Source organism: Dipteris shenzhenensis, chromosome 28 (assembly GCF_047967505.1).
Source record: "Dipteris shenzhenensis isolate YYH24624 ecotype China chromosome 28, Dip_SZ_1.0, whole genome shotgun sequence".
NCBI lineage: Eukaryota > Viridiplantae > Streptophyta > Polypodiopsida > Gleicheniales > Dipteridaceae > Dipteris > Dipteris shenzhenensis.
In genome coordinates this window covers 32,300,533-32,313,790 of record NC_141623.1, presented here as the reverse complement: position 1 = coordinate 32,313,790, position 13,258 = coordinate 32,300,533, and the positions used below count along the sequence as shown (strand labels likewise).

General features: G+C 42.4%; 1 protein-coding gene across 1 annotated transcript in view; it reads left to right on the top strand.

Moving 5' to 3' along the window:
* Positions 1 to 9,751, top strand: part of LOC147883463 (uncharacterized) — a gene marked incomplete at its 5' end in the record, with an annotated part of 44,846 nt that extends 35,095 nt beyond the window's left edge. The window contains one exon of the mRNA XM_087399568.1: positions 9,104 to 9,751. Within this exon, the coding sequence (XP_087255694.1) occupies positions 9,104 to 9,330 (227 nt within the window). The remainder of the gene's footprint in view (positions 1 to 9,103) is intronic.
* Positions 9,752 to 13,258: the final 3,507 nt, after the last annotated feature.

Below are 13,258 nucleotides of genomic sequence, written 5' to 3'. Positions count from 1 at the left end.
CTCTGTAGCTTCTTGCAATTCTTGGCTTTTGACAGCTTCCTTAAATGACACAGGCTCTTGCCTGTCTTTCACCTGCAAATGTTGGGTTGGAGAAGCTTGAGTATCGCCCAATTAGCTTGTTCACCCTTTGTTCTTATCAAATCCATTACCATTCAGAAATCTTTTAGCTGGGCGAGTTTGTGTTCTATCATCTTTTGCTTGCCCAGTTCAAGTACCCACCATATATACATCCTTTTAAATATGCTAAATACAAATGGAATTCATTGTAATGCTTCCATCACAATCTAGAGGCTTTGCTATTCCAAAATCAGACTTACTCAATTTCGTTTACCCAGGACAAGAATATACTAGTCTATTTCTTATATTCATCTTTGGTCAGATCAGGTTTAGTTGGCTAAGCCTTTAGCAATAGTATGACTTCGTCATCATGCACAACACTTCTCTTAATTGAAATTCTAAGAATCTCTAAGATTCTTATTTGGACCTTATCATATTTCGTGGCTATGAGGGATAGGAATAGTCAAGAGAGCTAGTGTGCTAAGTTAGAATATGGATCTGACCTTGAAAGTCGAATTATAATTGTCAGAGTTGTAGATTTTCACTAGAGTTGATTTTATAGAGGATTTGCAGAGAGGAACAGTACAGGGTGAGCCCTTGATGTAAAGCATTTCCATTCAGAAGCATTAAATAAATACCGAAAGGGTTGCCAAGGCATTTGGGTCCAGTCGGTGTATTGTGTACTGTTTTCATTGAGCAGGGGCGTTCTAGCATCCCCATTGTTGTTGAAATTTATTTCTAAGCATTGTTAAGTGATTGAAGCTTGCATTGTGGCTATTTATGAGGTTTATGACTGAGTAGAAGAGGATTACTGCCCTTTAGATTCCTGAAGGCCGGTTACAGTGGTTCCATTGCCGGAATTGTCACCATCTTTCTACAGAGGTGAGCCTTGGTAGTGCTGGGTGAAGGAGGCCTTCACTGCAATTTTCACTATAGCCATCAATCTCAGCAAGAATGTCACACCATGAGAGGTCGTTGACCATCTCCGAGCAGGAGGGGCAAGAGGAAGATAGGGCATCATAGAGCTTTGAGGAGGAGCATAGTATCAACAAGGGCGCTGAGGAGCAGGACAGTGGGGAACAGCCTGTTCCTTCTGAGCATGCCAGTGAGGACTCACATGATGAAGTAGATGAGGTTGAGGAGCTTGATCCCAATGCCCTTTTTCAGTTGCGAATACAAGCCCCGTCGCAGGTGCAACAGACTTTCATGGAGATTAGGCAAGCTCCTCCTAGCAATATTGCTTCTCCTAGAAGAAAAAAGACATCTCAAAAGAAGCAGAAGAAGCATAAGAAGACTCACAGGCACGCTCCCTCAGGCGAACCAGTGATGCCCTTGGTTGCCCCTGGAATGGGTAATGCCAATAACTTTCACTTAGTGAGTCAAGGACAGCAAGATTTTCCGCATACTATGACGCATCCAGGGTATTTTGAAGGGGGTTCAGTGTTCTAAGCAATGGTTTGACAGCCCACGGAAGGACCTGTAATGCTAGGCAGTTTGGTGAGCCACATGCAGCCCGGAATGCAGAATTTCCAGCAGAATATGATGGGAGGAATCCCCCCTCTAATGCCAACATGATGTATGCAAAACTTGGGATGCAGCCTGGTATGCAGACAGGGATGCTTGGAATGATGGGCAATACTTGGAATATGCCACAGATGCAGGGAGTGGGACCCGAAATGTTTAACCCCACCATGGGTGTTGGTGGTATGTCTCAAAACGCGGGATTAATAATGGCTCTACCATTTTTACAGCCCCCTGCTTATGATAATCCTACCCCCAAAGGCAAGCTGAAGAATTATAAGGAGGGAGGGGCAGGTGTGAAGTTTGAAACCTTCAATGGGATGCAGGATAGATTGAAGGCTTTGACTTTTGTGCAACAATTTGATGCTGCCTATTCAGGTGGACACTTCACGGAGTCTTCCAAAGCTCGAAAGGCAGCCACCTTCTTGAAGCAAAATGCACTCCAATGGTGGACCAATTTACTTTTGCAGGGCAAAGCACCTTACCACATGGGTTGAATTCATACATGTGTTCTCAGCCGCATGGTTAACTACCACTTTTGAGGTAGATATCATGACCGCTTGGTACAAGCTAGATGCGGCGAATTGCAAAAATTTGGAAAACTACAATAAGACATTTTGGGAAACCTTGTTGCTAGTGAATTCTTACAGGCATGTACTGCTGTCTGAGCAAATTGAAAGGTATTGCTGTGGGCTGCAAAGGGAGACTCGGGACTACTAAGACAAAGGTCTCCAACATGTCCCAGTTGATTGAGAATGCCACTACGGCTTATGCACTCATGCAGGGGAAGGTTTCTGGGTTCAGAGGTAGCCAACAAGAGGCACCGAAGTCAAAGGGTAGCAAGCTGGAATCTCCTAAGAAGTTTAGAAAGTTCTCGCAGCCTATGAAAGCAAAGTTTGTTGCTGGACTCCCTAGTGGCAATTTCTAAGTGCACCCACTAGGGGTTAGGAGCAAGGCATAGGCATTTAAGAGGGGTTATAAAGTTGGGTCCAAGGACAACCAACATTGTCCTTGGTATGGTGGTTAGGACTTTAATGAAGGGCCAAGTGGCATGCATGCAAATGCATGTGCTCTCCTCAACCTACCATCTCTCTCCCTCACCCTCCTGTAGCATCCTCAGTCTGCAGAAGCTCTTGCAGCTGATTTTCGTTACATGTTCTTACTCTCCCTGTCAGCATTTTCTGCTCTTGTACACGCTTCTTGTTGCTAGCTACAGTTCTGCTGCTGCACTCGGGCCAAGACTGTAGGCACGCATTCCTAGGCAATTGTACGCCTGTCATACATGTTGTATTGACAGTCTGTACAGTTGTACGAACTTCTTGTGCAACTCTCGAGATGCATTGATTATTGTACTAACTGTTGGCGTGCAAACCTGGAGGAGCATTTATTGTTGTACGAGGCTTGTACGGCTACTGTACGGACTTCTGGCCAGTGTTATGAGGCAGACATGTACTTCGATGGATTTTTAGCACGCATTGGAGGCTGGCACGTATCCCGAGGCAAACACTTCGGGATAGATTTGTGGACCATAGCCTTTGCAGCTCTTTTCTTGCCTTCCTTACGCCTTCTATGTATTCTTTCTCTCTTCTCCTGGAGGCTAGAAGACACCTGCACCCTGTTGGGAGTCTGGCTAGGGAATAGGTGCGAAGACTGAGCTCGCCCCTCTGCCACGGACAACGGGTATTTGGTTATTGTCTTCCTTATGTTTGTTATTTCCTATTTTGAAGTTAGCTGCAGTGTATTGTCTTGTGTTTGGAGTTCTTACTAGTCCCCATAGGGTTAAGCAAGCACTCAGAAGCAAAGGGTGTGCCTAGGGAAAGGACGGAGCGCCAGTGTGATGCATGTGCAAGCCTTGAGGCTGCTTTGAGCACAATTTGCTAGTGGTTTGGATGATTGGATGCCTTTCAATTGGGTCAGGTCAAAAGTGGATGCCTAAGATTGCCTTGCTAGTAGTGCACTGTGGAATATATGCCCAGAAGATAGTTAGAGGATTTGCAACGAGGAACAATACAAGGGTGAGCCCTTGGTGTAAAGCATTTCTATTCAGAAGTATTAAATAAATACCGAAAGGGGCGCCAAGGCATTTGGGGCCAGTCAATGTATTGTGAACTGTTTTCACTGAGCAGGGGCATTCTAGCCATAGTCACATGAAAACCCATTTCATCCTCTTCAAAACCTCGAAATGCGAAACAGACGAAACGTTTCGAAATAGGACAAAACGCTCTCAACAAAACCTTTGTTTTGCCCAAATCAAAATAAACGTTTTTGCCCCGTTTTTTCTAGAATCCAAGGTGTTTATGTTTTGAATTTCCTTTTAGTATCTTGACTTTATATTTCTCTTTGTTCACTCTAACTTAAATATAACCTATCTTTTTGTACCTATAAGGGTATATATTAAGTATCAATTCGAAACCTATCCGTTTCGTCTGACAACACGAAACGAAACGAAACGAAACAAAACCTGTCGAAACGGCGAAACAGACGAAATGTTTCTTGTGACTATGATTCTAGCCTCCCCGTTGTTGTTGAAATTTATTTCTAAGTATTGTTAAGTGATTGAAGCTTGCATTGTGGCTATTTATGAGGTTTATGATTGAGTAGACGAGGAGTACTGCCCTTTAGATTCCTGAAGGCCGGTTACATCTATCGTCCTGTATAAACTGGTTGCCCAAATAGATTGAAGCAACCCCAAATCTAACATCTCAAACATCTGCTGTAATTCTTTGGCCAGTCTTAAAATCTGTAAATTTTGCAGCATTAGTACCAGTGAGCAGCATGTCATCGACATAGAGACCAATGATGAGCAAATTCCCCCCTCCTTTCTTGACATAAAGGGTGCTTTCATGTGGACTGTTATGAATTCCCTGGCTGGTCAAAAAGGCACATATCTTTGCATACCAAGCTAAGGAGCTTGCTTCAAACCATACAAGGCCTGTCACAGCTTGCATACTTTGGCTTCCTTTCTAGGCTCCACAAACCCAATGTGCTGGGAGACATAGACCTCCTCCTGAAGGTGCCCATTCAAGAATGCAATTTTGATGTCCTGCTGATGGATCTTCCATCCATGAAGTGCGGCCAATGCAACCACACACCTAAAGTGGGGACAAAGGCTTCATCATAATATATGCCTTTATGTTGTGCATAGCCCTTTGCCACGAGGCGAGCTTTGTACCTGTCTATGGAACCATGTGATTTTCTTTTGAGCTTGTACACCCACTTCGTGCCAATTGCCTTCTTACCGGCAGGCAAGTTCACCAACTTCCATGCATGGTTTTCTTGATGGAGTCAATCTCTGCCTACATTGCTTCCATCCAATGCACCTTGTCTTGTGCATCATCAAAACTGTCAGGCTCATCTAGCCTCAAGTATGCTGCTGACCCAAGAAGACTCATAGAAATGGGCATCCTCAATGTCTCTAGTGCCACTCCGTGTACAGCTAGGAAGTGCTGCAGAAGCTTGTTGTTCTCAAGAGTGTGGAGCAGCCAACAAGGTACTGATCTTCCTTCGTGCACTGCTGTACTTTCACATGCAATGGCATCATCAATTTCTTCCTGAGAAACGGGCTCAGCCATAGGCCAAGCACTGAGTCATCACCGCGAAAGCAATGGGTATATACTTGATAATCCCATGACCAAGAAGGTTATCATGTTATATTTGCTAAAAATGCAGATCTTTCCTTTGCTGGTTTTGATAGAAATTAAGGTCCTTCTAAACCCTCTAATAGACTGCTGCCCATTTTCTTTGATGCTGCACCTTATATATTGTAACCAACAAAGATGCACTTTTCTGCCTTGTCATCAAGTTTGCCATACAATTCTTGAGGCACATGTCCATATGCTACACAACAAAATGTATTGAAATAGCCCACATCAGGCCTATGACCAAACCATGCTTGATAAGGTGTCTTGACCTTAAGAACCTTCATGGGACACCTTTTCAGAATATGATCCGAGCACAAGATAACTTTCATCCAACATTTGTGTGGCAACCCTTTTGCTTTTAGCATACATCACGCCATCTCTGAAAGTGACCGATTTTTCCTTTCACCCTTTCCATTTTGTTGAGGGGTATATCTCACATAAGCTGCCCTTCTTAACAAAAAATGGTTGCAATGTCTTGGATAGATGTTCCCCCCCTCGATCTGAACGGAAGGTTTTCAACTGGCCTTCATATTGATTTTCAACCAAGTGACAAAGTGTTTGACCACATTGCAAACTTTGGACGTTTGCTTAAGAGCAAAGACCCAAGTAAAACATGTGAAGTCATGTATGAATGTAACATAATGACCTCCAAGAGACAGAGTGCGCATGGGTCCACAAACATTAGTATGGGTGAGCTGTAATTTACGTATAGCCTAGACTGCACCATCCTTGGGAAAGATAAAATGATGCATTTTACCCAATATACATCCCTCACATGTATTGTTTGGAGGGGTCTCCAAACAAGGCAAGGCATCAACCATAGTTTACATGCCCAAACCTGGCATGCCATACCTCTGCATTTTGCATGGCAGAGGTAGAAACCACAGAAGATGAACATGCTCTTTTCTCATATGCATCAAGCTGAAATCACCCGTGATATAATGTACCTGTGAAAACCAAGGCATAGTCTCTCTCTGTCATGGATGGTACATCAGTCATTCTCAAAGATGACCTGGTAACCTCTTCGAGAGAAAGAAGTGAAAGATAGTAAATTCTATGCAATCCCAAGGACATACAAAACATCATGGATGCAAAAATCTGAACCATCCATGGCTGTGAGTGAAAGTTATCCAATCCGTTTAATTGGGTCGTTGGTGTCACCGATCAGTATTTCTCCCAAGAAATATTAGGGGGTCTTTATCAAATTGACTATGGTCAAAGAAAGTTGACTTTGGTTAACTAGAATAAGTTTGATTGTTTTTACTTTTGCTTTGCATTGGTAAAAGAGAACTGTGGGGACGCCCACAAGTGACTAGGATTAGTCCAAGAACTAGGAATGCATGCATTTCGCTAACCTTTAATGGTTAAAGTATTGACTTGAAAAAGTGCAAAAGAGCTCGCAAATGATGGAGCAAGTGCCAAAAGGCAAGTCCCACAAGGCCAAAAAGCCCCAGGGAGATGACACCATTAAAGAAGGCCCCACGGGGTTCTAGAAAGGCTTTAAAAAGTGGCCTTAGAAAGTACGAGAGTTGTGACTCTGGATCCTTTCCAATCACAATGCAGCTAAGTAATGCAAGTTTTGATTTCATATAGAGTCGGGTTTTAGTGCTGTTGATATACGGTTTGATCCAGATATGTATATGTCAAAGCTATACAGTACTATGGTTTTAAAGAATTCCTGGATGGGACTGACCTGGACGTTGGACATCGGTTTCCCCCTTTTGTTATTTAGGGAAACACAAGAAACATATTCAAAGTTTTCTATGGTCACTCATGCAAGATCTTATGTTTTTCTTCAAAGATCCTAAGCAAAAGTGCTAAGAGACCAAAGTATTTTGGCTTGTCATTCGATGAGTGGTTTCAGAGATGTTGCTGAGCATCTAAAGCTGAGTGTTTTCTTTGGTGTTTATTAAGATTGAGATATAACCCTTGTACTACATACAAGGAAAAAAAGTGTGTTGTTTCTCTTTGTCTATTTCAAGAAAAGAAAGTCAGTATACACACTTGGTTTGATTAGATATCACAGTTATACTCCCATGCATTTTGAAGCATTCTTCATCCAAGTATTGGACATAACAAGAACATATGCCGAAGAAATATAGAGCTATGGAATTAATTTTTGTGACCGGTAAAGTTGCATGTCCATTATGAATATAGGAGAATATTAATAGTTGAAGTATGATTTGGGAAGTTTTATGGCGAGGCCAAGACTTCAGTTAAGAAGGTGTGAAATCAGTTTTCACACAGGTATTTGTTCTGAGTTATATTATCTCAAGCGCTGGAAGATCTAAGTTATGATGTCTCCATTATGGAACCAGTTTCTGCTATTGAATCAAGATTACACAGTTGCTGTCTTCTTAGTGCAAAGGAATATGGATATCTTTCATGGATATTGAGAAATACACAGTTGGACCTCATATGATCCGTGGTCCTATTAAGCACCCAAAAAATATTTTGGTCTCTCAGTTAACTCCAAAGCTCCTAGTTTATATGATTCAAGCATAGCTTGAAGAGTTCTGATATAAGAGAGAACAAGCACCTTGGAGATTTCAAGACAAGACCCACTTGAGGGTAGTACGTTCTAAGTTGAAGTCATGAATATGGTTTTATTCCATTAATGGCACAGTTATATGTCAATCCCAAGAAGAGGTTCACAGTACTCGGAAACAGTATATCTGCAAATCTGAGAGAAGACTCGAGGGGTCTCTCAAGAAAAGAAGACAAAGAAAGGCTCCGAGAAATGTATAAGGTTAAGTATCTCTTTTATATTGATAAAGTTTGCCTTATGAAGATCAAACCCTTGTATGGCAATGCAGGAGAATAGTGGATTGTTTTCTCGGATTTGTTTTAAGGGAAACACTACTCATAAATGAGAAGTCTTTAGAACCTGATGCGCTCAAGTATCGGTACAAGTGATCATTGGACAAGTGTTTCTTTCTCTTAATTGGGAATTAAAGGTGGAGGAAGACACAGCCTGTCTTATTCCGGAACTGTTGAGGTTATGGCCTCAGGGCTTCCAGAACATTCAAGAGTTGTACTCAGCCTAATGCTCTTTTATGAGCCACTCTACAAACAGTATGGGGTGGAGGACAAGACCCCATGGTGGGCTGGTCGGCACTAAGAGCTCCCATCATGTTGAGGTGGAAAGCCCAGAAGTCCAGAATGGGCATATGGGGGGCCGTGAAACAGAGCACTAAGCAAAGCTGAAGAACAAAGGGTGCACGACTGCAGAACGTAGGTGGAGAAGGAAACAGGAGGGGTGGTTTGAGAGCTGGTGTCCGTCCCCCCTATTTGCAATCCTAGGAACGTCCGATTGGGTTAGATTCTCAAATGTATACACCATTGGCCTGGAGTATCGCATTCCTCAAATGTATAGACCATTGGTCTGGAGTATCGCATTCCTCATTTACCTTGATTATAGGGGAAGAAAACGATTGCATTTGTGGCGGACTGTTCTAGGAGTTCACATCACAGACTATGCCTCAGGGTGTCACTCTTGCCGCCATTCATGCCTTGATTTTATGCATGCAAACTTGTGGTAAAGTTGAATAATGCAGAAATAATGTAGAGGTAACTTCAGATTGCCTCAACAGTTTACAAACAAGAAAGTAATTGTCAAATTGGGCAGGGTTGTTTTAGGAAAGGGCTTGAAAACTGGAATTTATGCACTTTGTTCACACAGGACAACTTTGAGTCCTGTCATTCTACTTGGAGGGAAGCAGCATGCCTCTTTTGTCTTTCTTTTACAACGCAATGGCAGTGCAGTGGTCATTTGGTCCTTCGCTACTGCCTATTTCAAAAGGAATAAAGAATTGTTTTTTATTGTCTTTATTGCATAAAGAAGAAGATAATCTATAGCAACTGATAAATTTTATTGGATGCAGGCTTTGTCTCCATGGAAAATCGTCAAGCTGCCGAAGCAGCTCTTGCTGCAGTTAATGGTATGTTCATTCTAGGAAGACGCATCAAGGTGGAAATACAACAGAGAGAGCAGGCGCCTCATCACAAAGACTACTCTCAGCCTCTGATAGAGGACAATATGATGCCAGGGAGTGTTGGTCCTGTCAGATGGCATCATCTTAGTGGGGCTATGAGTCGCCGGCCTTATTAGATATTTTACATATGTTGCCTGAAACCTAATGATGAAGCCCAATGGAGAAATTTTTAGATTGAGTGTTCGCAACTCATCTGTATGTTATTGAACGGTTGGTAAGATCGCAATTGTAAGATTCAGGCTGACTGGAACACCAATACAGTTTCTTATGTCAGTTAACCAACTTTTAATTATGCAGGTCATTATTGAGGATTGTATTTTTCGTTTGACTTGCTTTTTTGGGGCAGCATGTGAAATATTGTACGATTCAAGCTGGTGATCGGTTATGTGAGGCTACATGGTTCATTTTTTAAGCAGTTACTCGCTTTTCTGGAAGACTTTCTTTTGATCCTCTTTCAAGGAAACATCAAAATATCCTGTTGTTTCATTTGAGAAATCCTTCTGCCGGTTTGGTGAGATTTTGTGCAGGTTGATTAGATGAGCTTACGTCTCTTGCAGCCTGTACACTAGCATTTCCCAGCTTATGTCTCTTGCAGCCTGTACACTAGCATGCATTGGCAAGTTGGGCCTTTATATATAATCAGATATAAGAGATGTGGAAGGTCCTACAGCATTGGCAAGAGAACCATTTAGATAAATGCAAAAAACAAAGGTTTCCTGTAATGCCACATTATGGGTATTATTGGCCTTCCTTTTAGGCCATGTGGGTCTTATGTTTTGCAGGCTAATCCCTCTCTCTCTCTCTCTCTCTCTCTCTCTCTCTCTCACACACACACACACACACTTTTTTTTGGTGAAATCATTGATTGATTATATTATATGAGTAGCAACCTCAAAGAAAGGTTCTACAATTACATCAACTGAAAATTTCAGTATATGCCAAAAAGACCTCATGATCTATGCAGCGGGTTTGCAAGCAATCAAAGAAAGATTGTTGCAGAGAACGCCTAAAAAAGCCAAACAGAGAGAAAGTAGGATCACCAAAGACTTTACAATTCCTATATGTCCATAAAGTCCATAGTGCCCAGTAGCGAACCCAAACGAAGAAAAGATGAAACTCCGGTCTGGTTGGATGAAACCCAAATAGCCAGAAGAACTTCCCAAACGGAACAGATGGGAATCTCGCTCGCAGGTGCTGTCGAAGCAGATAAAAAAACTCACGAGAGCACGGACAATGCCAAAACAAGTGAGGCACAGTCTCCGAAGAAGTAGAACATCTATGGCAAAGTACAGGAGCAATGTGTCGATGAGCTAATAGCTGTCCAGATGGAAACACTCCCAAAAGAACTCGCCAAAAGAAAACTTGTTGCCGAAGCGGTACTTTATAGGTTCAAAGTTGCTGTAATCTTTTTCTCCACCACTTGGCTGGGCGATGCATTCGCCAAACAGAATCACCTCTCTCTGAAACCCAAGGTTGAGGCAAAAGGATTTTATATAATGCAGGTACAGTAATCTGAGATAGCCTCAAAGGATGAGAAGAGGACCTTGGAGAAGTCAAAGTCCAATCTTCCAGTCGGTCCTGGAGTTCCAAAGGAGGAATCGAAACAAAGGGCGACAGCATAGAAGTAATTTGTCGCCACAAAGGACGATAATGAGAGCCCAATCCATATGTAGTAGCTGTTAGAGAAAAGGGGAGCATAGTATTAGCATCATCTATAACATCAGCAATCGAGATGATGCCTTTAAACGAGACAAAGTAGAAACGTCGAGGTTCCTGTAAAGCCAAGGGAGGTTGAAAGACTTTCGACTAGTGAATGCTTTCAACTCTCAAAGAATTTTCAAGCAAAGATTGCCATCCATTCCATTTCAGATGAGAAAGAACATGTTTCTAGTCAAGAAGCAAGTGGGAGACAAAAGGGCATCCAGGCAAAGTGCCATCAGTGCAGCCAAAAAAGAAATCCTAGTGATCGAGTTGCCAATGACCAAACGCAAAAATACTGATATGAGTGACCGGAGTCCTAATCATAAGAGTCCAAGGCTGATCACCTTGCAGAAATTGCGGCAACATTTTTTCTCTGTGGGCAAGAATATGCACATGAATATCCGTGATGTTCAATCCACCAAGCATCTTGGGAGAACAAATGTGATGCATCGAAAGCAGCCTGAGACTTTTTTTGCCATGTTTGGATCGCCATAAGAGTTCCATAAAGACAGACATGAAATATGTAAAATCTGTCTTAGTGAACATGATCAATGGCAAGTAAAATTGAATATATGCCACAAGGATGGACTGCACTATTCAAAGACGAACGTGCAAAGGCCAAGTTCAAGCTTTTTTCGAAGCTTAGCGAAAACCCAATCAGTTTGTTGTCGGCGAGTGAGTTCCCACCCCAAAGGGTAATCAAGATGACGAACAAACTGAGTGGGTGGAATGATATCCCCGAGCCATAATAGACTATGCCAGACTTTGGAATGCAAAGGAAGCAGCTTAGACTTCTGAAAATTAACATGAAGACCAATTGCCAAACCATAAATAGAGAGGACTTGCATCAAGGCATCAAGATCATGGGGCGTATTCTTCGGGGTAAAGAAAGAATCATCAGCATAAGCTTGAGCAACCATGTTGCGATTAGCATCTAATTCCAAGCCATGAAGTGATCCTGTAGCCACAAGATGATCAATATATTGTAGCATAGGATGAGTAGCAATGGCATACAGTAAAGCAATGAGAGGGCATCCCTGGCGGACCGAACAACGAAGAGTTCACTCATCAGAGATATCCCTAGAGATAATGCAAGCCGCATTGCTATCTCTGTAAAGCCAGTAAATAACCTGTTGCATTTTTTGTCCAAACCCCAAAGCTCGCATAGTTTGCGAGATGAAATCCCATTGAACTGTGTCAAAGGCTTTTGCAATATCTACCTACAAGAGTAGAACATCCTGCTGCGTGTATTTGGCATATTCAATCCCAATATAAGCATTGGCAATGTTATCTGTGATATGGCGACGTGGAACAAAGCCATATTGGGAGGGATGCAACCCATCATGCAAATAACCTTTAATCCGATCAACTACCATTTTGGCAATGATCTTGTAAATGACTGGCATGAGTGTGATTGGCCTCCAATCACCCAGTGAATCACATAGCTGCTTTTTTGGAATCAGCTTGAGAAGACCCTTATTCCATGACAAAGGCATCTGCTGATTTTGCCATGCTGTATTTACCATTTGCAGCAAGGTAAATTTAAGAAGATCCCAGAATGCAAGAAAAAATTCAACAGTGAGACCATCCCATCCTGGAGATTTCCATCTGCCACAGGATCTCAGTGCATCAGACAATTCCCCTTCAGTGAAGGGATGTTCAAGTTCCAAAGCCTGAGCATCAGACAGAATTGGATGAACCTGCTGCAAAAGAAGCTGACGTGCAGACACGACCCGAGGAGAAAGAGTATCCAGATGCCCAAAATGAGTGGAGAAGTGCTGCACACATAAATCAGCAAGCTCTGAACGAGATGTTGACCAAGAACCATCAAGCATCCGGATCCGACAGATATTGGCAGCTTGTCTTTTGTAGTGTAAACTCTTAAAAAATTGCTTGGAAGAGCAGCCTTTATCCAAAAATGCCCGTTGTCTGGATCGAGTTTCCCATTTAGCAAGCTTTCTGCGATCATTAGATTGAAGAGAGAATTGAGCCTGACATAAGAGCATGCTTTCCTCTAAAGACAAAGGGCAAAGATGAGCAAGCTACAGTCTCCCTTGTGGCTTGCATATAGGATTTGCCATAATATCGAATAACTGCTTGCATCCGAGCAACAAAAGCCTGCCAGGCATAATCCAAACCAATGTGTATCTGACGCGAGAGAGGCTGAATAGCATCAGAGACCAAGGCTTTAAAGTCAGCATGCTCCAGATAACTATCATTAATCAGCAAAAGCCTTTGGCAAGGCAATCTGTTAGTGGGAAATTCATGTAAGGAAAGCCTCAACCAAAGAGGAGCATGATCCGAATGTGTGAAAGCATGATCAACCCAAATTTGACAAGTAAA